The sequence below is a fragment of the Aotus nancymaae genome, unplaced genomic scaffold (genome assembly GCF_030222135.1).
Source record: "Aotus nancymaae isolate 86718 unplaced genomic scaffold, 86718_ANA_hifiasm-v0.15.2.pri h1tg000010l, whole genome shotgun sequence".
Classification (NCBI taxonomy): domain Eukaryota; kingdom Metazoa; phylum Chordata; class Mammalia; order Primates; family Aotidae; genus Aotus; species Aotus nancymaae.
In genome coordinates, this window is record NW_026988421.1 from 54,833,938 (window position 1) to 54,860,936 (window position 26,999).

Here is a 26,999-nt window from a genome sequence, read left to right on the forward strand (position 1 = left end):
CCGTCGTAGGTGCGGGCCGCATGAATGGAGCGCCGGGCGTAAGGCAAAGCCTGGCACCGTCCGCGCGGCCGGTACCTGCTCCCGGAGCGTGAGTGCGGGGTGTGGGGTGTGCGCGTGCGCGCTCGGAGAGGGCGCCAGGCAAGCGCGCCGGGTAGCTTTGGGCGCTTGGCTGCTGAGGTTGGCGGAGGTGCCGCGCGCCCGACGGTCGGGTGGTTGCGGGGCCTCCCGCCTCGACCCGGGCTGCGGGCAGCCGTGGCGGCCGCCGGGGACCGCAAGGGGCGGAGGAAAGGAGGGGGCCAGCCCCGGCACGCGGCGGAGCAGCTGACCATGCCCCGAGACAACATGGCCTCCCTGATCCAACGGATCGCCCTCCAGGCTTGCCTCACCTTCCGGGGCAGCGGGGGCGGCCGCGGCGCTTCCGATCGCGGCGCGGCGTCTGGCCCCGAGGCGCCGATGCCACCGGGCTTTCCTGAGAACCTGAGCAAGCTGAAGAGCCTTCTGACCCAGGTCCGCGCGGAGGACTTGAACATCGCCCCGCGCAAGGCCACACTGCAGCCGCTGCCGCCCAACCTGCCGCCCGTCACCTACATGCACATCTACGAGACTGATGGCTTCAGCCTGGGCGTGTTCTTGCTCAAGAGCGGCACGTCCATCCCGCTGCACGACCACCCGGGCATGCACGGCATGCTCAAGGTGCTCTACGGCACCGTGCGCATCAGCTGCATGGACAAGCTGGACGCGGGCGGCGGGCAACGGCCGCGGGCCTTGCCGCCCGAGCAGCAATTCGAGCCGCCGCTGCAGCCCCGGGAGCGGGAAGCCGTGCGGCCGGGCGTACTGCGCTCGCGGGCCGAGTACACCGAAGCCAGCGGCCCTTGCGTCCTCACACCGCACCGGGACAACCTGCACCAGATCGACGCCGTGGAAGGTCCTGCCGCCTTCCTGGACATCCTGGCCCCGCCCTACGACCCGGACGACGGCCGGGACTGCCATTATTACCGGGTGCTGGAGCCGGTCAGGCCCAAGGAGGCCTCCAGCTCGGCCTGTGACCTGCCCCGAGAGGTGTGGCTCCTGGAGACCCCGCAGGCCGATGACTTCTGGTGCGAGGGAGAACCCTATCCAGGTCCTAAGGTCTTCCCTTGAAGCCACCGGCGCCCAGGAGCGGTGGGCCGAAGACGTGCCCTACCCTACCACAAGGGCTGTGTCTCTACCCGCTAGCCTGTGCGTTGGATCTACTGGAACGAGCAGCAGCCGCTTCCTCGGCAGCCTTGGGAAGCATGGGCGACTGGACAGCAGCCGCTGGGCACGGTTATGGGGGCGGGGTGGGCGGGGAGGCTAGATTGTTTCCTGGTTCTGTCACTGCCACCAGGGCTTTGATTTGGGGGAGTGGGGCAGGGGATTATCTGAAGCGCTTCCATCCTAAAGCCATAATGAAAGTATCTTCCCCTCTTCCCCATTCTATACAAAATACTAAGTGGTTTTCTTCCTCCCACCCCCCCACCCCTTAGGTAAATAGGGTTTATTTTCCATTCATGCCCTTATGCCCCTTTTTTTCTTAAGAGTTTTAACTTATTGACTGTGCATGACCCAGTGGTTTGAATTGTTTTTAGTTCAAGTCATTGGTAAAAACTAGGTTTAAAGAGATGAGCTACTGTTTAAAGTGAGCTGGCCTGCCTAATTAATTCCTTGTGAAAATTAAATGGCTTTTTCAGTTTGGGGATTACTCTCACAACATAACTATGCATGTAGAGGACAAGATTTATTTTCTTTCCTCCCTTTGCCCAGTAGCCACATCTGGTTTACTCAGGCAGCATCTACTAAGAAATTCAGCACCTGCATGTCTCTGTGACATGGTCACTTAGAGCTTATCTTCCCTATGAATCTACAGATCTGTGAGTTGAGCAGATTTCATGTTGCAGATTCACCTTTAATGCAAAGACTGTATTATCCTCACATGACTTTTTTTCTTGTCTTACTGCACTTCAAAAGGTGATAGAGTAATTCTATATTTTCTAAAGGGAAGATTTAAAGGAGCTGAATCTGTTATGCTTCCAAACAACTGAATGTAAAACACCCCTAGCCAGCTGTTGCATTTCATATCTTTATTTACTTCCAATATTTTACTGTAAAAGTAGGGAGAAATACTATGTTGAGAACTGTTTCACGACAATCTCAGGAACTCTTAATGTTCCCGACGCGGGTGGTTCCCGCTGTGTTGCTGGCAGTGTTATCTCAGCCCTCTCCCTAAAACGACTGAGCGCTGGGTTCATCTAATGTGGTTTTCTGTAGGAAGGCACAGAAGGCACAGATGATCACAGCTAGAGAATTGAGAATTAACTATACTACTGACCAGTTTAGGGCACCAAAACTTGGGATTAAACACTTCCCATTTCCCACTCCCAACTCTTGAACAGTCTTACTATCCGTGACTCATTTTATTTTTGTGCTTTTAATAGTCTGAGCAGTCTTACCTTGTTTACAGATGTATTGACTCCATTTGCTTCAGACCATGGAGCACTGTTTCTCCTTTTTTACTATTTATAGGATTCTTTTTTTCATAAAACTTTTAATAAAAACAAATTGTAGAAATAAACACATTAAAATTTGCCCAGCTGTCGTCTAAGCCCTCTTGATTGACTTGCCCAAGTGGCGATAGCGTTCTAATATCCATAATAAAGGGAGATTTGCTGTTATTGGTGGAATGTTGACCCTGTATGTAGAGAAACAGTATGTGCCTTTGCCTCTTTATGCACACTGTGTTACAGAGACCCAGGATGAGGGAGTATTTATTCCCAATTTTTAAGATAGTATTAAAAAGCAAATACTTGGTGAGTGATTTAAAAATAAAACCAAAACAAAACACAAAAAGATACTCATTCAACAGGACATGCCACTATGTTATAAAACCTGACACAGGCATAGTACCAAGCGTTTCCTCCAGGGTTGCTAAAACTGTTTTATTGTAGCTCCACATTCTGGTGTAGTTTAAAATGCCTTTGAGGGCAGTTTGAAGCAGTTCTTCATGCCACTTAGTTTGAAAATAAATTCTAGATGTGCAAATGATTTTCTTAGAAAACTTCACAAAATGAAAGTTGTTTTTTTTTTCCATAGCACGGTAATGAATGTGGTTATCAATCACATACTTTTTTGGATTATATTATAGCAAAAGGTTGATTAGCTTACAAAGATAGATTGTTAATAGCAACGTATGTGTTATAATACAACCTAGAGTACATTAACCTAACCTACAAAAACTCATCCTGGCTGTAGGACAGTAATAAAGGAAGAATTATTATGACTCTATTATGAAAAAAAAAAGTTTTAAAGTTTTTAATTACAAAGCAAGTTGGAAGAAAAAACCTAAGGTGCTTTTCAAAAGAGTAACCGAAATTGTTGCAGACCAAAACAGCAATATGATATGTCAATATTTAGTTCAATTAGAACATTGAAACTTCTGGTTCACTAATAAATTCTGAGTAAACAGAATTAGTGAAACTTCTGGTTCACTAATAAATTCTGAGTAAACAAAATGTAACTTGTTTTACTGAGCCACTAAGGAATAGTGTCTTTGTAATATGCTTATTACAAAGACAAAATGTGGTGCAGAAGGTAATCTTGCACCTGTGTGCATAAACTGTTAGTCATAACTGACTTTGTGTGTTGCTATTGTGTTTCCATATAGTCCCCTCCAATACAGATAATGTTTTAATAACAACTGTGGGATAAAAGTCATCTTCCCCTAGGAAAGACTAATGAGCACAATGATATTAATCACTTTTGTGATGAATAATAAATGCAATAATTGCCTCATGGGTGAGAAATTGTCTGTCTAAATGCTTCCAAAACTTTTAAAGTATCTGGTTCTATCACTGGCCAGTTATATCAACGCAGAGTATTGTGTACCTACTTATTATTTTATAAGAATTGATTTTTTACTGAGCCTGATTTGAATGGGTTGCATTTATACCAACTCCTATTTATTAGTGAAAGTGATAGCCTACTTTTTAAATAATACGTGTTTTGTCAACAGGAGTGGGATTTCTGAGCTTTAACACTACTAAGCCTGAACTTTTTTCAAAGTCCACACCTTTTATTCCCCCTTTTCATTGTCTCCTTGTAGGTGCCTCAGTCCTGGCATCTCGGGAGGACTCTGCCATTACTCCTCTGTTACTGATTTCTGAATCTTGAGCTCTAGCTCTACTGCCCAATGAAGAAGCGATATATCTTTAATTCAGGGCTTGCCTATTGCTTTCCAACTCTAACCTCTAAATGAAAGACCTGCAATTACAGAAGTAATTAAGTAACTTAAGCGTATATACAGAAGCTAATCACTGATCACTTCCATTGCAATGAGGCATCTGCTGTCAAAGAAGGAAACCATTTGTCAAGTCCCTTATAGATATTGAATCTTCAAACCCAAATCTGGGGATGGTTACATTTCTGGATTAAAATCAGTGTACTGGTAATCCCCACACTTTGGGAGGCTGAGGTGGGTTTATCACCTGAGGTCAGAAGTTGGAGACCAGCCTGGCCAACATGGTGAAACCCTGCTTCTACTAAAAGTACAAAAATTAGCTGGGCATGAGGCTGAGGCAGGAGAATCGCTTAAACCCAGGAGGCAGAGGTTGCAGTGAGCCAAGATCACACCACTGCACTCCAGCTTAGGCGACAAGAGTGAAACTCTGTCTCAAAAAAAAAAAAAAAAAAAAAAAAACCAGTGTACTTATGGAAAATAAAAGCATGTTTAAAATTGTTTAGAGATAAATCTTCATTATTGCAAGATGGCTAGGGAAAACCTTACCTGCTCTGATGTCTACAGCCTGATTACCATTAAAGGTTCATAATGTATAATGTAAGATTATGTTGTACTAAAAATGAATGGCCTTCTGCAGATTTCCAAAGCCCAAGTAGTAATATACACTTAAAAATCGTTTATTTCCTTGAGAGTGAGCTTTGAGACAGCATGAGGGAAAACACATCTGAAGCTAGTTAATGTCTAATCAAACTATTGTGCTGTAACAGAAAAAAGCTTACTTTGTATTTAACTAAGGAAAATAAGATAGTACTATATAAGAAAACAAAAATACTTTCATTCTGGAAGGAGTTTAGGACTTACTTTCTTTCCTTGTTTTTTGCTTTGTTTTCCTGCAGAATTTGTTTAGTTTTAGCTTCTACTGGCAGCATTTTTGGGACTTGTGTTGATACTGACCACTCTTACACACACACACACACACACACACACACACACACAGTATTGAATGGTTAAAATGTCACTGCAGCCATTTTTAACAGATACAAAACAATTTGCCTTAATCTTATTAGCAGCTGTGATAATGAAATTAAATAGCCTGGTTTATGAACATTTATAAACCTTACTTAGGTATAATCAACCCATTTTTAATATGAATTGAACAATCTCAAAAGCATTATGAATCTTTAAGGAATTTATTCTCCAGAAGTTACTTTTGAAAACTAACAGCAACAACGAAAATATCAATAATATTCTGTGAAGTTTATGTACAATATTAGAGGACATTTTTCTGTGCTTTATTTCTTGAGCAATGTAAAAAATGAGGCATGTGCAGGAAGCACTCTGAACATTTTAAGCAGAGAGCAAAATCCGATTAAAGATACTGACCTTACATGTTGAAATCTAATAGTAAAAGCCACAAAGTTGGCTCTGAGAAAACGCTGAGGTGTGGTGTTCCTTATGGTATGTGTGTTAGCACTACCTCACCGAGCCCACGTCAGGGTGAAAGTGATTATGTAATCAATTTTGCTGTCATTAAAATATCTTTTATTTTTGAGGTGACTTTTAGTCGATTGCTTTGTAAGTGATTGTTTAGATTATCTTGATTGAAGATACTCTAGAATTTGGCAAGACAGATATATCTTACAAAATTTGGGTATACTATATTTTAATATAATGAAATCTTGGTAGGAGGGAAGTATTCTTTAAAAACATGTAATTATCATCAAAATGTGGTATTGTCTTATACTTGCCAAAGTTGGACAAGCAAGGATGATACTATGGCGACAAGCAGGGAAATAGGAACTAATGGGAAAACACCAGTCACTAGAAAAATCTGAAACAAATTCTGAAACCTCTGTTTCGTAGCAATAGAGGGATTCTACATCCTTGAAATAGAGATGGAGAAGAGACATAAAAGAAAGGGATTAATTCCCTCCACAAATTTGATCTCAAATTCTAGTGCTGGTAAAGGCAAAAGGTGGTTTCCAGAGTAGCTGTAACCATCGGCTATTCTGAAATACTGGTTGAGTTTGAGGGAGTCTTAACGGTGCTGAAGGGCAAATAGACAAACGGATTTTCAGATGCCAGCTAAACAGTGGACACGGCTGCAATGTTACATTTGTATAAGGATCCAGAAGTGGGTGAACTTAAATGATATTTAGGCCCAGATTTTAGAGTAAAGATAACTTCACAAAGGCATCATCTGTTTACTTTGTGGCTAAATTAACTTTTTTGGTGAATTTATATTTTTAAATCACTACAAAAGGCTTGCAGTAAAATGAACCATACAGTATATTCTTTGCAAATCCTTATTCAGTACCATGGAGGACTATATTGGCCTATTTAGTTTAGATTATCTTTGAAATTTTCTTGAGGCACCTCTTATCTAATGAGCTGGATATTTTGATAGTCACTTCTAGACCCACCAAACTTTTGGCAGTTCAATGATCCTTTCGAATAGGGGTAATCAATTGGGAAGTGAAGGTTGGAAAGAAATGAGTCCTGGGGTAATTCCTTTTGACAACCCATTATTGCTGTCATCAGCAGCGTCTGGGAGCATTTTAGATCTGAAGAGATGATAACGCTTTTCAAAAAGTTTTCTGTGGTCGTGAGACTAATCCTGGAAGCTGAAAGTCATTTCCAGCTTGACCACGCCACCACACTTTCCACAAAGCCACATCTCGTCTGAGTTGCAGACCCTGGTCAGGGTTCTGAAAGTGGTTGCAAATGTGTAGTCTCCGAGTGGGCACTTGTTTATAAGTATTTATTTTCCGGAGCCCACTCAGGAGCACAGAGAAGCTATAGGCTGTTAGAGACAACGGAACAATGAGTCAAAACAACGCCTCCCCACTTTTATACTAATGCATGGGGGAAATCCCCGGAACACTAGTGTTTGATTATGAATGGAGTCTCCTTTGGGGTTGGTGTCCACAGGCTAACAAAGAAGACCTGGAGACCCTGGCTTGGTCAAAGTATTTTCACTGGTGCTCACTGCTGGTTTTAAGAAATAGTCCCACAGAGATTGAATGACTATTTAATTCCTACCCAGTAAGTATTTCAGAAATGATTTCTGCAATAAAAATATTGTTGAAAAGTATTTATTTACACTATAGTCATAAACCATCCATTATCTGAACTTCAGTTAGTGGTTTTACGTTAGAATAGATCATTTATTTTTTCACAACTATTAAGAGCTAATAACCAAACAAATCAGCTCCAGTAACATTATGTACATTCTTATCTGAAATTTGACTACAAAGGTAACACTTTTAAGTCACAAAACAAAGCATACAAAAATATACTTTCTAAAAAAAAATTCCAAATATTAATAGGCAGAAATATACAGCCATACTAAACCCAGGGAGTGATTTTTTTTTTCCACAATAAGGCAACCCATTTACATGCAGACCCTGTAACATTGTCTACATCACACAAGGCACCAAGGACACTTCCAACACAATTGCATGCATCCTAGTTTCAGAGAATATATGTACATCCCCTTTAAATAAGTTAACCTCTGACTCATTTCAAGAGATCATAAATGCTTTACATTTTTTCCCCCAAAGATTCAGAATTTAGAGAACAGTGTACATCAAAAATACACAAAATCTGAGTGGATATACACTGAAAAAATAATCTACATTTCTCAAACAACTCGAAAAGGAGCAGATATTGCTATGTCCCTCCCATCACATTGCACTTCTGTTCTTTGAGTTTATAATACATATTGCTTCAAGGGTTGAGACAACTAGATATGCTCTGATTCGCCATTCAAGGGCCACAGAGTGTGGCATTCAGGCCATGCTTCACTCACTGTACAACATCCCCCAAATCAGTCGCAAGCCATAAAGTGCACATCAGTTTTGCTTGTCTTTTTGCCATCCCCACTTGAAGGGATCAGCATCTCCCAACCTATTGTAGAAAATGTCTTAGATCAACCCTGACATCCAGGGTCAAAAGCCTGGGAGGGGTCAAAATAAGGGGAAGCGGGGAGCAAAACCTAGTCAAACAAAACCCTTTAAAGCAGGGTCAGACCTCAGCCCTCTTGGCCAGGGGCCCCCACCCCATCCCCCTCTAAGCCTCCCTTTTGCCTTGGGTTGATAGTCAACTCATCTAAGAGAGACCAGAATGGGCTAAGTTTTAGGAAGGACGTGCTTCTAGGTGGAAAGTGGGCAGTGCTAGGCTCCACCAAAGCCCTTTGCCCAACGAAGGGAGGGAGGGGTAGGGAAGGGTGGTAGTGTTTGTCGTGCAGCTCCAGTGGACGAAGGGATTCCGGGACCTTTGGGAGCTGGTATGTCAGCCTGAGTCTCATCTTAAGGTGTCCGGGTCCTAGAGGAGCAAGGGGCCAGTGGTCCTCCACCAAGAGTGCTGCTGTTGCTGCTGCACAGGGTACCCCCAGGCTGTGCACCCCCAGAGCAGGATGCTGTGGAGGGGGCTGGCAGTGATGCAGAGGGGGCACTGCTTTTCCGCTCTTTCTGTCTCAGGTGGATCTTGGTGTGGCGCTTCCTCTCATCACTCCGGGCAAACTTTCGGCCACAGTAGTCACAGGCAAAGGGCTTCTCACCAGTGTGGGTGCGGATATGGGTGGTGAGGTGGTCACTGCGGCTGAAGTTGCGCATGCAGATCCGACACTGGAAGGGCTTGTGCCCAGTGTGGATTCGGATGTGCCGTGTCAGCTCGTCGGAGCGGGAGAACCGCCGGTCACAGCCTTCTGCTGGGCACGGGTAGGGCCTCTCATGTACTGGCGTCTTGCTAGGTCTGTTGGGGTACTTGCGAGGCCTCAGAATGGGCCGCAGTGGCAGGTGGTGTGGGTTATAGGCAGTGGCAGCAGCTGCTGCTGAGCTGCTACCAGGCAGCCGGGGTCCCTCGCTGCCTCCACTGGCCCCTGGTCCAGTCACCCCAGCACTGGGGCCCCCCAGGGTAAAGTTACGGATGGTAGAGAGTGGAGTGAGTGGAGGGGGCACCCGAAGGGTGTCCAGGGGGCAGGGAAAGGGCTTACGGTCTGGGCCAGCTGTACCATGTAGGTCTCTCTGGCACTGAGATGGAAAGAATCCAGGGTAGTCTGGGATCATCGGGAAGAGACCTGGGTCCGTGGCTGGCTTGGGGGACGGGTAGGAAGGAGGTGGTGGGTAGGCCAGAGAGGAAGAGGTAGAGGTGGTGGCTGCTGACAGGAATGCAGAAGGGTCCTGGTAGAGGTCTCCTGCACAGCCAGAATAAGGAGGAGGAGGCGGAGGCGGAGAGTACAGGTGGTCCAGGTCAGGCTGGGTCTGGGACATGGTGCACACACCCAGGGGTCCTGTGGCCAGTGGGTTGGGGGAGGCAGACGTGACGCTGGATGAGGCTGTGGTCGAAGCTGGGGAGGTGACCCCTTGCAAGATGCCTGCACTCACAATATTGATGATGCCTTCTGGGTAGCAGCTGGCACCAGGGTACTGAGGGTCAATGGAGAACTTGCCCATGTAAGTGAAGGTCTGGTTTCTGGGTGCAGAGACGGGAGCAAAGCTGCCGGGATATGGGAGATCCAACGACCTCTTCTCTCCAGTCATGTCAATGTTGATCATGCCATCTGGGAAGGGAAAAGGCAGAATGGAGGTGGAGCGATGAGAATACAGCCAGAACTCCCTTCTCATCCCCACTCACATGGGTCCATTCCCACGGACCAGAGTCTTAGCACTGAAGAGCTGGGGCAAAGTCCAAAAGGTGGGGAAATTGAGGCCCATAGACAGTAAGAAGAGGCTAGCGAGCCCAAGATCCCACTGTGGCAACCCATTGACAGTACGGAACTCAAGAACTACCTCCAAATAAGCAGAATGAGCTTTTCCCAACTCCCCTCCACCCCCAGCCATCTGTGGCTCTAGTCCCCAATAAAAAACACCCAATAATAGCAACAATAATATTAAAAAATCCCCATCTGCCCGGAGCTTCTCTCTCTTTTTTGCCTGGGGGTTCCAAGGCTGAGGCACCAAAACACCACCCAAGAGTCGACCTATCCCAGCCAGTGCCGCCACGGTGCCAAACCGAGAGGAGAGCCCGAGAAGGGGGTAGGTGATTTCCCGGCTGCTCCCCATCCCCAGCGCCCGGTGCCTTCTCCCTCCCTCCCTCTCCCGCTGAGCTTCAGCTGAGAGCTGCTGGAAGGAATTGGGGTTGTAGAGGAAGGAGTCCGTAGGTTTCCCTTCCCTCCCAATCTTCTCCGCCTTTCCCGACACCTGCGCGTCCCTGCCTCAGCTCAAGGCCAGTGGCCCGGCTTCGAGGAAGGCGCGGGGGCCGTGGGAGACGACTTTCCACGGCATCGCCAAGGAAACTGGCGTTGCCGGTGCCCCCGCGGGCCTCCCTCGGCAGTACGGGGGCTGCTTCCCGCCGTTGCCCGCCCTCCTCCACCACCCACTCCCTGCCTCCGCCGGCCGGAGCCCCCGCTTCGCTAACCCCCTCAAGTTAGCGGGCGGCGCGCAGGTGGGGGCGCGCTTCCAGGCCGCATGAGGGGAGCGCTCCTAGATTTTCCCGGGGTCGGCTCTGCCCGGGAAGGAGCTACCGACGCTTTCCCCTGGCGCTTCTCCGCCGCTCGGCTCTCCAGACGCGCAGCTCTCCCCGGGAGCCCCGAACTTTACCATCACTTTGCCCCTGCCCCGGGAGAGGGGAGGTCGAAGTGTCGCTGGCCAGAGGGCCTGAGCAAGCCTCGAAGCTCGATGGAGGGGGCGCCTCTTCCACCCCGCATCCCTGCGCTCGTCCGGGGACTGGGCGCGCCGGGGCGCACGCACGCTGGTTTGCCGGCGACCTGGCGCATCTGCCCGCGCGCCCCAGTCCCTGCTATCGCAGGTTCCTCCTACACTCACTTCCAGTCTCCAAAGCCATTGCAGTCAGCACCGTCCACTTGGAGCCCTAATCCTCTCCTCCGATTCCCGCACACCCACTGCACCCCACCCACCACCTCCAGGCCGCGCAGGTCGCGGGCTGCGAAGACACGCCGCTTACCTCCGGCCACTCCGTTCATTTGGTCAAAGGGGCCTCCCAGTTCGGCATTGGGAAAGATGGTCACCGACGTGGCGGCGAGGTCCTCCACCGGGTAGATGTTGTCAGACAGCTGGTGCACAAAACCACTGAGAGTTACTGGGATTTTGTCTACGGCCTTGGCGGTCATCATTTGCTCCTCGCACAACCTGGAGACCCAACTCCCTCGCTACCTGGAGTGTCAGAAAAGCCGTTTTGGAGAGGGGTTGGACTGAGCCTGGGATGGTATCTCCTTTTGCCCTCCACACTTAAAAACAACCACCACACACACCAAAAAAAAACAAAACAAAACAAAAAAAAAAAAACAGAAATAAAAGTAGCAAACAAGTTGCTGTTTTTTAAGAAAGAAGAAAAATGGCTATTTGCCACTGACTCTCTCCTGTGTTCCGGCAGCTGTGAAGCCAGGAGTTGCTGGTGTAGTGTTATTATAACAGTCAGTGTGTCCCCTCGCCGAGCTATTAATCAATTGCTGCTCGCTCAGTTAGACGGAAAGTGTTGCTCTAAGTATTTATGGGCAGGTCTTCAATATCCGTGACGTCGCTGCCCATATATGGACTGAGGAACAGGGCTGGGCCAGGCGGCTTTTGCCGTCACATGGCTAATTTGCATACACGGGCTCCACCGCGCGGGCTCCGCCGCGCTCGCGACTTCCAGGTCGCAGCCGGCGGGGATCTGCTGGGGTCCCGGGCGCGCAGCCCTAGCTGCAGCCTGGGTCCGGGGCGCAGGGATCGCGTGGGAGAGGGCACGCCACGGACCTCGCCGCAGCCACAGCAAGAGCGCAAGCGGCTCCAGGCTGCGGCTCAGCCTCCCGGGGCGGGGAGGAATTCCGGTTCTCCGGGACTTTCCAAAAAAGGCGAAGATCCGGTCCTGGCGGCTCCGCCTCCCTAGCCCTTGTTTGGGAGCCATTCCGGAAAATTAAACTTCGGAAAGAAACCGAGCGGAGCCGAGACACTACAGTCAAACCCCTACTCACTTTCTTGGCAGCTCAAAACCGCAAGCAAAAAGGAGGCAGCAAAGAAAAAAAAAAGCTACATGCATTCACGGAAGCTGACTGCTTTTTTCTGAATTACTTGGTGGAAAGAAGTGGCTGGTGATAAGAGTGAATGCGTATTGCTTTTTTGGAAAGTCTGTTCTATTTATACAGGAGCGAAAACGGAACAGGTTTGGGTTGTTTGTTTGTTTAAGTATTTTGGGCACCTTGAGACTGGGAGGGTAAACCCTAGGATGAGCAGAATAACTGTAGGGAGCGTCGAGAGAAATCCTCAGCCGGAGACACCCTCCTTCCTCTGCCCGCGCGTTCCCCGCCCCCCTTCAGCTGCTGCGCTAAGCGGGCGCCCTTCCCGGCGCGTCTGGGCGGTCGGCTGCGTGGGGGCGTCCAGATGGAAGCTTGGACAGTCACCCTGTCCCTCCACACACACATACACACTCACACTCGCTCCACTTCCGCTACACACTCCCGCCCCCGCTGCCCTCATCACACACCCACTCACACACCTTACACTACACACCTCCCTGTTGACTTGAGTGCGCCCGCGCGCCCGCGTTGCCAGCAGTGTCCCGGAGGCAGAGGGGGCGCCCGGGCTCGCCGGACAGGAGGCTCTGTGAAGACACTGACTTGACCTTCACTATCTGTCCAGGCCACCACAGAACCTCCCTGACCCCAAGAGCCCATAATCCAGGGGAGCGCCCTGCCCTCACCCGAGCCAGAATACATGCACTGGGAGAAATATTTTATCTCTCTCGCCAAAACACACCTCCGTGAGCCCCGCGCGGTCCTCAGTGACGGCCGGCGGCATCTCTAATGCCACTTTCAAGACGCTATCTCCAACCTCCCCACCCACTCGTTTTACTTTGCAAGTAGAAACCTTTCTATTTAGTTCCCAACGCAATTTTTAAAAACTTTTCCAAGGTCCAAATGGCAGCAGGTTCTGGCTTGCTAGGCGCAAAGCTTCTACCTCCGGGTGCGCTCCAGCCCGTATGGGTAGCCCGGCCTGGCCCAGGCCCCACAGGAGGCTGGTCCTGGGTCCCCAAGCCCAGCGTACCGCCGCCTGCGTGGCTCATTCATGGTCGTTTGTGCAGGTTGCGAGCTGCCCCAGCCCTTTCCCGCTCCAAAGCCGCGGAGGCCAGGGATAATGTGCAGTGAGCCTCGCAGACCTGTCCTGTCCCTTTTTCACCCCCGGCCCGGAGCGGCCCTAGCCTCTTGTGGGCTGGAGCGGGCAGGAACCACGGCGCCACGCCGTGGAGGGAGCGCGGCGCTGCAGGCGGCGCTGCAGGCGGCTCTCCAGTCGCTCACCTGCCGCGACCGCTGCCGCCCTGCGCCAGTTCTCTCCAGGCCCTGCGCACCGCGTTCAGGGCCTTCGGGCAGCGGAGAACGGTCTCTCCCTCCGCTCTTCCACCCCTCTGCTTCTCTTCTCCCTCCAAAAAAGCTGGTCTCTGGCGACCAGCCATCTCTTTGACTTCAGTCACCCAGAGCATATTTGGGAAAGTTTCCCGCTTTCGCTGTGCGCTCTTTTCCAATTGGAGATTAAAAGGACACGGAAAGAAATCGCAGCAACGTTAGTACCCTAGTAGATACCCCACCCCCAGCAAAAACGTGCAAAGTCCTATTTCAAAAGAAAAGAAAAAGAAAAAAAGATAGCTGCGTTCTTACCACGTGCGCCAGCCCGCTCCGCCTGCGCTCCGGCGGGTCTCGCGGCCCCCGCGCTGACCATGGGCAAGACGACGCCTCGGAGGGGAGCCCGACTCGCATCTCCAGCCCTGAGTCTGAAAGAAGGGGGAGAAACCGAATTATGTAAATGCGGATCCCGGCGAAGGGGCTTGGGTTATGGCCCCCGCCGGCCCCTGAGGTGAGGCACCCACCGGCGGCAAGCGCGGGCGCGGCGACTGATCGCGCTTCGCTCCTCTCTGCGCACGTGGGCGGACAGGCAGGCGGGCGAGTTGCCCGGGCCGCCCGGCGACTGGCGCTGCTGCCAAACTCGTCGGCGGTCGCCGCGCGCCGCCCCGAGGGGGAGCTCCTGGACGCCCAAGTGCCCGGCCAGCAGGGCGTGGAGGGCAAGACGCCGGCCGGGGGCGGCCTGAGCGAAGGAGAACCGCGAGGTCTCCGGCTGCCACCCTTCCCGGAAGAGGAGGCCAATGGAAGGCGGGTGGAGGAGGGGCCCTTCGAGGAGTCTTGAAAGCACGTTAGAGTAAATGAGAGTGACTGACCCTCTGAAATTCTTCGGAGATTTCCAAGGACTCACACCTCCCTCTAAGAGCTACGCTGCATCAGCCCGTGGTGCGCAGGGAATGGGGTGGGGGCGGGGACGAGCGGCAGCTGCGGGGAGGCCCGGGAATGCCTGGGGCCAGTCCTGGGAGGTCTTTACTGAACCTCCGCTGAAACGGGTCAGTAGATAACTCTCGTAACCTTTTTTTTTTTTTTTTTTTTTTTAAAGAGTGTCTCTTGAAGTACCAACCTTTAAATATGAATAGTACAGATAATGGAACAGAATCAAGACGCATTCTTTCAAGCCGACAAGCTCAGAAAGCTAAAATGGCTTGCCTGAAGTCACGTAGCTGGTAAGTGGTCGTGTCCAAACTTGCAGCCGGGCCTTCTGAATCCAAGTACGGTGCACAGTGGTCGCTACATCGTGCCCTCAGGAAAACCCAGTTGCGGAAAGTGAACAGTTCTTTGAGGATTGGAAGCCTGACTCAGCCCACTAGGGAAGAATCAGGCCACCTCCGCCAATTTCATCTCCTTTCTTTGGCATTTCTGAGGAGAGCAAAGCTGACTGAGGTCAGGGCTTTCTACCGTCAAGGAAGAAGGGGCTGTCATGGCCACACCCTCTGCTCAGTGTAAAGGGAGAATTTCAGTTCTTGGGTTCTCCAGACCTAGACTGTGGATGGAATGGCCAGGCTGGCACAAGGCCAGCATACTAATAGGCGCTGTCGTAAGAGAATCCGGCTCCACAGTATCCTTCCTGGAGGCAAGAAGAGGTGAGAGAAGAAAGAAGTGCGGACAAATAAAAACTCCAAAGGGTTTACTGAGCAAGATACTGTGCTGTAGGTGAAGGGGTGTTGGAATAGAGAATGTGAGAGTTTAAATACCAACATGTACCATGGTCCCTAAGGTTAAGCACTTGAACTTTTTTGTTTTGATTAAAAATCCAACAAAGAAACACCTTTCTTTAAAATAGAATTGTAAAAATGCCCAAGTAAATGGGGGACTCCAAGATGTATCAGGGCTATTAAAAGAGTGGCAAACTGATGCCAGTTTCCAATTTGTCCAGATTCTAAAGCTGGAAAGTAAAATAGCAAGGATGCAGAGAAACACTGTAGTAGGCTTGCTCCTGGGGTTGCGGGTGATTGGGGTGACAAGCAGGGGTGGCAACCTGAGGGTCCTAGCTGGACCCCAGAGTCCCCTGAGTGATTTTTAGATTTTTAACCCAGATTTTAAATTCTCATTTGCAATGTGATAGGATCATCATCAGCCAAGAGGGGTGTCACAAAAACGATTGGTTAATATTTGTGCTTTTATTAACACTTTTTGCACATCTTTTTAGATTTTTAACCCAGATTTGAAATTCTCATTTGCAATGTGATAGGATCATCATCAGCCAAGAGGGGTGTCACAAAAACAATTGGTTAGTATTTGTGCTTTTATTAACACTTTTTGCACATCATCATAGGCTCTACCTAGCATAATGTCATTTTTGTTCCCTTCAATACTAATATTGTTACTGGAGTGGAAGACAAAAGAGTATCAGAATCTTCCTTAACTGTGAACACTCATGAGGGTGGGGACCTCAAACTTGAATGGCATAGAACATGTGCACTTCGGTGAAAAGCAGATTAACTGCCAACTCTGCTATCCAGCCAGGTTTTCTTAAAGGTGCCCCTGTGAGCTGAAAAAAACTGATAAATGGTTCTCCACATTTCAGCGTTCCACTGCTAATCTGGTAATCCCAGGGGCTATAAACCAAGCCCAGGCTATGCCAATCAAAACTGTGGTGAAGCTTGAGGAAAGCATTGCTTTGCACCACTCCAATGTGCAACTTAAGTCACGTGTCTTTGGCACAAATAATCTGAACAGGAGGAGGTAAGAGCTCTATGATCTAATTTTGTAGAAGCACCAGCACAAGAAGCAGCACTGGCCCAAGCAGTGGGTGCTCAGGTTCCCTTTAGATATTTCGTGTGCCTCTACTGGGGTGTCCATCACTACACCAAACCCCAGGGATACAATGGTGCCTAAAAGTAGGTCCAGTTCCCACCCCATGGAATTAGCATTGTGCATCACACAAATATATGACTACCAACAATGACAATATTTGATCCCAATGAAAGAACACGACAAAGGACCCAATTGAGTCTAGGAGGTCGAGGAAGATTTCTCTAAGCAGTGATCTGAAGGGTGTGCAAGGATTGGAGGAAGATCAGTGGAGACGGCATTCGAGGGAGAAAGAACAAGTGTCGAAAGGTGCTAAGGTGGGAGGAAGCAAAGTTTATTTGAGGAATAGAGAAAGTTGATGGTTGGTGGAAACTTCCAAGGCCATCTGCATGTCTAGTGCACTGGGGCTGAAGGAGGCCAATGCAGACATCCTCCTTGGAGTGTCTCCAGAGAGATTTTATTCTCTAAGATTCTTTCTTTGCTCTGCCATTTCTTTTCCTGGCTAATGACAGTGGCATTAGAATTTTTACATTTGAAATTTTTTTACCACTCCGTTTCTGCAAGTGAATGAGAACATGCTGACAAGGTTTCAGCAAGGAGAACACATACAAAAATGCCTGTTGATATCAGCATTGTGTCTCAGTGACAGTCTTAATGAAAAACAGTTCTTCGTTGTATTTCTTAATAAGGAAATGACAGACAATGTGAATTTTGTCCCATTTTAAATGAATAGAGTTTTTAAGTGCAGCTTTTCTAGTAGAAACACATCCTGCCAAATCTACAGATCACTCTACCATTGCTGGCAGAAGATAAAAGGTAAATCAATGCACGGTTTATCATGATCGTTTAAGACAAAGTGCATACAAACCTGGCGTCCAGTTTAATAAGCGATAGGCGGCCGGGCGCGGTGGCTCAAGCCTGTAATCCCAGCACTTTGGGAGGCCGAGGCGGGTGGATCACGAGGTCAAGAGATCGAGACCATCCTGGTCACCATGGTGAAACCCCGTCTCTACTAATACAAAAAATTAGCTGGGCACGGTGGCGCGTGCCTGTAATCCCAGCTACTCAGGAGGCTGAGGCAGGAGAATTGCCTGAACACAGGAGGCGGAGATTGCGGTGAGCCGAGATCGCGCCATTGCACTCCAGCCTGGGTATCAAGAGCGAAACTCCGTCTCAAAAAAAAAATAAATAAATAAATAAATAAGCGATAGGCTGTCAGTCTGATCATGAAGGCTCAAAGCATAATCTCCATCCCAAATCACGCCTTTTAATATTTTCTAATCTTTCAGTGTATACCTTTAATTTATTATCGCTAATTGTATAAAAAATAAAGTTTGCTACAACTGGGGAGCTTGTGGGTTTTTTTTTTTTTTTTTTTTTTTGAGACAGAGTCTCGCTCTATCACCAGGTGCCAGGCTGGAGTGCAGTGGCGCAATCTCGGCTCACTGCAACCTCCGCCTCTTGGGTTCAAGCAATTCTTCTGCCTCAGCCTCCTGAGTAGCTGAGACTACAGGCGCACGCCACCATGCCCAGCTGATTTTTGTATTTTTTTATTAGAGACATGGTTTCACCATGTTGGCCAGGATGGTCTCGATCTCTTGACCTCATGATCCACCCGCCTCGGCCTCCCAGTGGATTTTTTTATACATATATTACTAGCCTGCTTATATTACCAGGTTATGGAAGCAATGTTTCTTCTTCCAAATGATGCCATACTTGTTATAGAAGCTTTGCTTTTATAATGACAAAAAGACCAGGCCATCAGTGTGTCCAGTTGTCACAGCAGTTGCTTCACAGCATTTAAACCAAAAAAGAAAACAAATTGTGTATTTCAATTAAATAATCTTGATAAGAATGGTCACTTTTCTCATGTTTATGGTTAAGATATAGATTCTGGAGGCCCATATGGCCTGGATTTAAATCCTGTGGTCCTGGGTTCAAACCTGAATCCTGCCACTACCTGGCTATATGTTCTTAAACACCTACGTAGTTAAAAGTTCCGTAACTTCTGTGTGTGACTCTGTTTCCTCATATGTAAAGTGGACAGAATGATTATAGGGTTGTTTTAAGGATTAAATATAATAATATATGTAACACCCATAGCATATTGTCAGTATATAGTAACTATTCAGTGATTCTTAGCTATTAAATTATTACTATTACTGACTGCCCACTCTGCACTAGACACTATATACTGTGTTGTTCTAGGTTCATTGCTTCACTTCTCGCAACCACCTTGAAAAACAGAACTGTTTATTCTCATTTTACTGATGAAGGAACTAAAGCTCAGGGAAGATACACAGCTCACCCGAGTTCACACAGAACCAGAATATGAACTGTTCTCTCAATCACCAAAGCTCACGTTTCAAGTACGTTATGTAATGTAGAACAACCCATAGCACATTAAAGCAAGACAGTGGCTCTACTTCAAATATTGATATATGAAGTATTCGTTGCATTTTTCCCAAATTCTGAGCTTCAGCTTCCAAGAACATTGATAATATCGTTACTGAGCAGGTGAAAAAGGAACCCAGAAGGCAGAGGTTATTGGCATGTAATTTAAAACAAGCTATACATTTGTGGAAAAGTGTCATCTAAACTTGGAAAGCCAAGTTCCACATTAATAAGAATCTAATTAATATAACACCTTTTTTCTCAGTAAGACCACAATGCATCACAATAGTACTGTTGTTCTTCCAAGGAGGTTTGGGAATAAGAATCAAAATTTTAAATTTAGGAAGAATAGGTTAGCAGATGGCCTGCAAAATCTAGAGACAGTGCTTCATAAGGGGCATTCTTTGCCTTGTGGAACCCATTTAGGAACATGTCGTCATGTGGTCTTCTCACATATTCTCTATGCCATTACTTCTTCAACTTCATTATAAATCCCCTTAAGGCAGGGACATCAGAAATGTGTTCTCTGTTTATATTCCAATCAAGCAAAGTTCTGGATAGGAATCCAATATGCCAGTGATGAGAGGCCCACCTGAGATTTTTATTCTACCTTGTCAGATAATTCCCAATTAATTCTACCCATCCCACTGCATGCTATGTCTAACAATTTCACAGGGAGATGTTGTATTCGGAACAAGTGCAAGGACCTGAAAGCATCCTCTGAAGGATTTGTCCTCAGACATCCCCTTTTGCAGGGGTTTAAATCATTAAGTTCTCAGGAGCCACTCTCTGCCATCAGGACAGTGAGTGCTACCGACATGGTAGCAGCCAGCAGTGAGCCACCCTCTCTCCTTCCTGACTCCTCTCCCACCTGCTACTGGTCCCAGATGCAGGGCAATCCAGGCAGCCTGGAGAATGGAGAGGACTCAAGGCACAGAGTTGCAGAGGCCAACTCAAGGCACAGAGTTGGGGTGGGTGGTTGATGCTGGGAGGCACCAGCTGTGCTTGCTACAGTCACATCACTCAAACCTTTAGTGACAGCCTTGGGAGATACACTTTTCTTTCCCTGTATCCAGTGATACTTCTTAATCTCATGCCACAAGAGGTAAGAGACATCACATCCCCTCATGCCTGCCAGAATTTTAAGTAGCAGCTAAGGGGGCCATAATATTTAGAAAAAGAGTTTTAAGTGTTCACTATTTTGAGTGAGAAAGGTGGTGAGAGCGGGGGAGAGGATTGGGCAGAAAGAGAATGCAAGAAGCTGGTACTGGGAACAACACTGTGTACTGGAAATAGCACGAGAGTAGGAATTGGGCTTAATGGTTGCCTCTCCATTATAATAATGGTTGATATTTACTGAACATTTCAGGATGCTAAGCACTCTCATGACTGGGATGCTTTATCTCTTTTAATCTATCAACCACACTATGAAGCAGATATTAGGATTCTTTTCACTTTACAGATGAGGAAACTGAGTCACCAAAGCCCAAGTTGCAGAGCTGATTAAGTGGAAGTGCCAAGACATGAACCCAAGTAGTCTGACTCCATTGCTGGTGTTCCTAGTACCTACTCCAACCGGTGTAACTAGACAAGCAACTTCACATCTCTGAGCCTCTGTTTCTTCATCTTTAAAATGCGACTGGGCATGCCTGCCCTAAGTGCCATTGGCCAGAGCATTGCAAGGCATCCAAGCAAGAACACATTCTGAAAAGCAGGACAATGCCTCAAATATAATTGTCATCTCCCAGGGCAATGGTTTGGGTTGCTGGGTCTTCAGCAGCAGGGCTGAATGTAGATTGGGGTAGGGTGGGAGGCCAAGTTTATGACTCCAGGACAAGGCGTCAACCACTAAACTCAGCTTCTGACTTGTTTGCTTGCTGTCCAAACCTAAGATCCTTTGAGGTGGTCTCTTTTCCCCTCCTCACAGTGCAGAATCATCCAGATCTGTGTTTTCCTTCTCATGTGGAGATAGGGGAGTGGGGAAATGTTCCTCAGAGTCTTAGGGCCTTTGGAACTAGGCCTTGGTGGGTCTGCTCCTCCTGATACTAATAGCAGGCCCAGACACATGGTCACACTCCTTCTCGAATCCTCATAATTAACTAGAATGTGTGCTTCTCTCTAAGGGCTGTTTAGGGTCCAGTGTGCTCACTACTGAGGAACAGAACAATTTCAATCAATGGCATTGTGTGCTTATAAGAGAGTCTCTCCAGGGACCTGGCAACCCCTAGCCTTTTAGAATTAGACAGATTGCTTTTTTAAAATACGATTATTCAGACAACACCCCATGGAAACTTCAAAAAGAGGAAAACTAGAACAATTTATTACATCCTTTCTTCCCTTTATTTAAATTTCATGAAACGAGCCATCAAAATCATTTCCAAAATCACCATTTTGGTCCCCTCATCTGTTACTCAGAAATCCTCGAGATGGAAGGTGCTTTAACAGGGGGCTTATTTCCTCACTTTTCCTGTATTTCAGGCTTTTTAAAGTCACAGATTACTTATGGCCGGGCACTGTGGCTCACGCCTGTAATCCCAGTACTTTGGGAGGCCGAGGTGGGCGGATCATGAGGTCAGGAGTTTGAAACCAGCCTGGCCAACATGGTGAAACCTGTCTCTACTAAAAATACAAAAAAAAAAAAAAAATTAGCTGGGCATGGTGGCACATGCCTGTAATCCCAGCTACTTGGGAGGCTGAGGCAGGAGAATTGCTTGAACGCAGGAGGTGGAGGTTGCAGTGAGCCAAGAGCATACCACTGCACTCCACCCTGGGCAACAGAGCAAGACTCTGTCTCTGAAAAAAAAAAAAAAGATCACAGATTGCTCTCATAGAATAGCAACTTGAGTGGACTGTTACCAAACAAATAGAAACTAGTATCTGGAAGCCCAATATGCATATATATCAGATAAAAGATGGGTGGTTATAGTTGAACCTGGGTGGACTTGACTCCTTCCCCACCATGCAAATCCCTGATGAAGGGGACTGAGACGCTGTGAATGGTTAACACTGAGTGTCAACTTGATTGGATTGAAGGATGCAAAGTACTAATCCTGGGCGTGTCTGTGAGGGTGTTGCCAAAGGAGATTAATCTTTGAGTCAGTGGCTGAGAAAGGCAGACCCCCTGTTAATCTGGGTGGGCACAGTCTAATCAGCTGCCGGCACGGCTAGAATATAAGCAGGCAGAAAAATGTGAAAAGGGAGACTGGTCTATCCTCCCGGCCTGCATCTTTCTCCCATGCTGGATGCTTCCTGCCCTTGAACATCGGACTCAGTTTTGGAACTCGGACTGGCTCTCCTTGCTCCTCAGCCTGCAGACAGCCTATTGTGGGACCTTGAGATAGTGTGAGTTAATACTAATAGACTCCCCTTTATATATTTATCTATTCCATTAGTTCTGTCCCTCTAAAGAACCCTGACTAATACAGACACCTTGTCCAAATTCCCCGGGATCTGAAGTCCACTGCTGTAACTTACAGGCTCAGCCCACAGCATGCTGAGCCAGGGTCTGTGAACAAGCAGGTAGGTGAACCAGACGGTAACTTGTCTCACTTCCAAATGCCCAGACTAGCTCGTAGTGTTCCTTTATCCATTCAGCAAATATTTATTAAGCACCTACTATATGCTAAGTATCATGCTAGATGCTTGGAATGCATCAGTGAACAAAACTCCTTGTCTTTGTGGAGCTCACATCCTGAAAATACTTATGAATTTAGTTCCAGGAACCAAAAAAGGGAACTAAGTTTGTAGTGTCTTCCTCTGTCTTCAGCCAGCATCACATTTAAACCACCCACACTCAGGTATGAATGAATCTCTCCTAAGGCCATCAGAGAAAGAATACCAAACTTGTTTTAGTAACTCATTCCGGTGTTTAATACTCTCACAAGACATTCTTCAGAGATAGAATATGCCCCCTTTAGTATGCCTTTTATTTTGTTTTTTCCTCGGGAGACCTGATAGAAGTTAGTCACAACGTTCTGAGTAAGAACCAGTCACAGGCTGGAATAGAGCCCTCAACCTTCTCTGTTTAGCATGGATAGAATCTCAGTTTCTATTGCCTGTCTCCAGGATTTTCATGTTTTGAGCTTTTCACCATCCACATCAACTCTCTGATGAATTTCCCCCACACTTCCCAGTGGTTATAAAGCCCAGCCAGCCATTTAGGTGCCACTCTACCCTTTCCAAGTCCTTTTCACTCACATTACTTCGTATAAACCCTGTGATGTTGGCAAGGCCATGTTCACCTTTCCCACTGCCCACAGAAGCCAAGTGAGCCCCAGAGGGGACGAATGACTTACCTAAGGTCACACAGCTAGTAATGAGGCAGAGGCAGCATTGCCAGCCAGGTCTCCAGGTGCTGAACTTGAGAGTTCTGTCTCATGGGAGCCTCAGCTACCAGTTGGGAAGGTCCAGGTATGTGAAGTCTTGTGCAATCCCTGAGACATTTTGATGGCTGGTGGCCAGTTAACATTTAGGTCATGTGTTTTCTTCCCCAGGTGTGTGCTGACCCTGTTCTGTACCCCTGTGTCATATGACCCCTAAGGTAAGGACTGGTAGCATAAAGTAAAATGATAACCATCATCAATCAGATCCTGGCCTTCTAGGTCAGAGGCAGATTGGGGCCTCACCAGCCCCAGGTCCATCTCCATTGCTACTCATTTGCCCCATTTCTGTGAGGTTGGCACTGACTCACTGATTGCCACCCTCTGGGTTATCAGGCTATGGTGCAACCAGAAGAGATTCTCATCTGTGTGAGGTGGCTTGAGTGTGGTTGGGTCTCGACTGGGGTGACCAGCCTGACCAGGTGGAGGAGACAGATTCATCAGTGTCATCAACAGAAGGCTTCGATGGTTTTGTTTCTTTCCAAACTTAGCTAACCTATACCACAGTTTGCACAAAAATGATCACAGTATTATTTTCAGATGAAACCATTTGTGTTTGTGGGTAAAATTTGGCCTCATCATAATTCATGTAATGGGCAATACCACCTCACGCTTTTAGTCTTGCCCAAAGGGTTGCAAGTGAGTCCTTAATACAATGAAAGGAGTTGGTGTAGAGTTACAGGAACTGGCCAGTAACTGTGCTGGGCCATCATCTGACTTCACTCATTATCAGAATCCTAGTCCCAATAATCTACTGTAGAACAATAACAGCAACAAAGAAAATGCCCTTTAAGAAGCTAATTTTGAAATAATCTGGCTTCCCATTATAATTTTAAGAAAAATGACTCCTTACTACAACCTGCAAGTCTCTACATCAGAGTCCCCAACCCCCCAGTGCTACAGACTGGCACCAGTCTGTGGCTTCTTTGGAACTGGGCTGCACAGCAGGAGGAGTGAGCATTACTGCCTGAGCTCCGCCTCTCATCAGATCAGCGGCGGCATTAGATTCTCATAGAAGCATGAACCCTATTGTGAACTGTGCATGTGAGGGATCTAGGTTGTGTGTTCCTTCTGAGAATCTATAATAAATAATGCCTGATGATCTGAGGTGCAAGACCCGTGGAAACCAGTCTCTGGTGCCAAAAAGGTTGGGATCGCTGCTCTAGATGACCTGGCCTTGTCCTATTCCTCCAATCAACATGTCTTTCCTCTCTTCCCACTGCTCACCATTCTCAAACATTCTATGCTCCTTCCCATCCTGTCCACCAGCTATTCTCCTTGTCTAGAATGATCCCTGTCCCCACCCTTTGATCATCCTATGCCTAGTCCTTATTCAAGTCTCAACACAAGCCTTCCCTTCCCAACCCTCCCCACTCTTACTTGGTCACCCTGGCCATTACTGTGTTTTATTTTCTTATATTAGGTGTATTCTTAGTGAGTATAAGCTCCATGAAGGTAAGGGAAATGCCTGTCTGGACTGTTACTGTATCCCCCCGACCAAGAACAGTGCTGGCATAGAGAAATGTGCAGTAAGCATTTATTGAATGGATGGGATGAATGAGTCAACATCAGCCAGGTTTGGGATCCACGGCCTTATTACAACTGTTTGCCCTTCCTGAGTCTTAGCTGCCTAATCTGTAAAACAAAATTATTAGCCTCTGTGGCAGCTAAGGCCTCATACAGCTTTGGCAGTCTATTATTTTCTGACCCTGAGGACCCATGGGGAGCCCAAGGCCTTCAGCCTCAACCATCACCCCAAACTGGACTATCATTTTGTAAGTAAGGCAACATCACAAGTCCTGATTTAGGCAAAATGTATCAGGCCCATTGAAAAGGTCTCCCTCCTGCCAAGAAAGAGTGGGGTTGTGCTTTTTCCTAGGAAGAGGCTGGATGGTCCTGATAGGAATTATTCCCCATGAAGTCTGTTTGATCGAATCTGTTGACTTGCTCATGCCAAGGTATTTGCAATTGGATGGAACAAATCAATATTCTGATATATACATGAGTTGTGCTTAGAAGGAAGACTTAACTAAATCTGCAACTACTGGAACCTCTTTTTAGTTTCATAAATAAAGATAATTTATCCTTTTTCCATCTTCAAGCAAGTCCCTCAGACTTCATTAATTCTTTCTAATGGATATTGCACTTATAATGACATAGAAAATAATGGGAAGGAGACAGTTAATAAGAGGGAAATAAATGTTTTTCTACCTAATTAGAGAATATAATCTTAAAGTAACTTGTATTCTTTGATTTAAGGCAGTTAGGACTGCATGTTGTTTTTGAATGAATATTGCTAAATTTTGGTAAGTAAATACCATTATTATCAACATTTGACTTTGTATACCCTAATGGCACTCCTGTAGACTTACTTTAATTTCAATGATGTATTTTAATTTTGGATATAGAATAGAAACTACAGTTTATATAAGTTTTAGAAAATAGAAAACAAGTTGGGTTAATTGGGGCCCAGTTATTTAAAACACACACACACACACACACACACACACACGCAAATCATTAAATAATGTGAAGGGAAAATAGACATGCAAAGAAAGAAGTCAATTTTTTATCGTCATAGTCCAAAAGTATCTGAACTATCAGGTGTAAATTGTAACTGACAGATACATAAAGGCGGTTTGTTAGACTTGTTGGGCCAATGCTGACAAAATAAATGAGTAAGTATTTTTGAGATCTACTGAGTGCCAGGCCCTGGGTCAGAGGCTGCAGGGAATGAAAGATGAATTTGAGTCCACGTCTCTTAGAACCCATGGTCCAGAAATAGGTAAACCAGGTGCACAAATAAGTAGATTTCACAGAGGACATGGTAGGTATGATCAGACACATTCAAAATGTTGCTACAGGTCCCAAGGAGGGGGACAACAGATGTAGTTGTATTGGTTGGGATCAAATAAGGCAAAGCACATAAAGGCCACTCATTTTTCAGACTTGGGTGTTTTCATGTCCTTCATAGCTTAGTAAACCTCTCTACACTATATCTAATACAATGGGATGGCTATGGGAGATTCAGTGTACACCGATCAATCAATCAATTGATTTGATTGATACTTAGTAAAAGATAAAGGGTACATATTCCAAACATAGTCCTTAGCTACCAATAGGTTGAGTTAACAGATTTTGGGGGTTTACCTGAAGATTGATCAAAAGTTTAGCTACTATAGTTGTAGATCCATAAACATAAGTTCTGTAGGTGTCTATCAGTTTTAGTTTTCTGGGCAAAGATTATTAAAGCCAATCAAGGGAGGTAAAAACAGGCATTTGTACAGCCTGCTCCAAAATGAAGGAGGCTGCATTTAGCAGCAGCTCAACTTTCTTTTTCCATCTAAATGTTCTGAGAATCACGTCCCAGACATCGCACCAAGAAGTGGTTGTGTGGCTCTGTCAGGGAAAGAAGCAGGCCCTGAATTGTGCTGGTGGGGTTTTACGTAATAGATGGATAGAAAATAAAGTTCAACTTTGAAAAGTTCATAGGGCTGTCTGCTATGATGTGCAGGCCCCTAAAGACAGCATTTCCCCAGCCACCCTAAACCCTAACCACTGAACCCTCCACAGTTACTCTCACTATTGAACAGCCAGCTGTGGTCTGCACACACTGTTGGATCTCAAGCCCCACCAGAAACGAGCCATGGAAGAACAGCCAACCTGCTCATTTGTTGCCTCAGCGTACACCTCCACAGGACTCCTGGATGAAATAGGAACTGAGAACACATGAGGTGCAGCTGCTGAATTTGGAGCACCCAGAGGAAGCCCATTTCAGGGCAAGACAGCCTCTTGCATTAGGCCAAGAGACCAGAGAAATCAGGAACTT

The 26,999-nt window shown here is 46.9% G+C and overlaps 2 protein-coding genes across 4 annotated transcripts; one reads left to right on the forward strand and one right to left on the reverse strand.

Annotated features, from left to right (window-relative positions):
* Positions 1 to 327: 327 nt before the first annotated feature.
* On the forward strand, positions 328 to 5,809 carry ADO (2-aminoethanethiol dioxygenase). The gene has a single exon (XM_012445783.2). It carries the CDS (start codon positions 328 to 330, stop codon positions 1,138 to 1,140), a length of 813 nt encoding a protein of 270 aa, XP_012301206.1. The 3' UTR covers positions 1,141 to 5,809.
* A 1,522-nt stretch (positions 5,810 to 7,331) lies between these two features.
* Positions 7,332 to 14,003, reverse strand: EGR2 (early growth response 2). Of its 3 annotated transcripts, none has more exons than XM_064373677.1 (3): positions 13,905 to 14,003; positions 11,219 to 11,327; positions 7,332 to 9,815 (listed from the first exon to the last, which is right to left on the reverse strand). In XM_064373677.1, exons 1-3 carry the CDS (start codon positions 14,001 to 14,003, stop codon positions 8,563 to 8,565), a joined length of 1,461 nt encoding a protein of 486 aa, XP_064229747.1. In that variant the 3' UTR covers positions 7,332 to 8,562. The 3 variants fall into 3 exon arrangements, with proteins under 3 accessions (XP_064229747.1, XP_012301216.1, XP_012301215.1); XM_012445793.3 differs by lacking the exon at positions 13,905 to 14,003 and adding an exon at positions 11,428 to 11,737; XM_012445792.2 differs by lacking the exon at positions 13,905 to 14,003 and having other exon boundaries at positions 11,219 to 11,737.
* Positions 14,004 to 26,999: the final 12,996 nt, after the last annotated feature.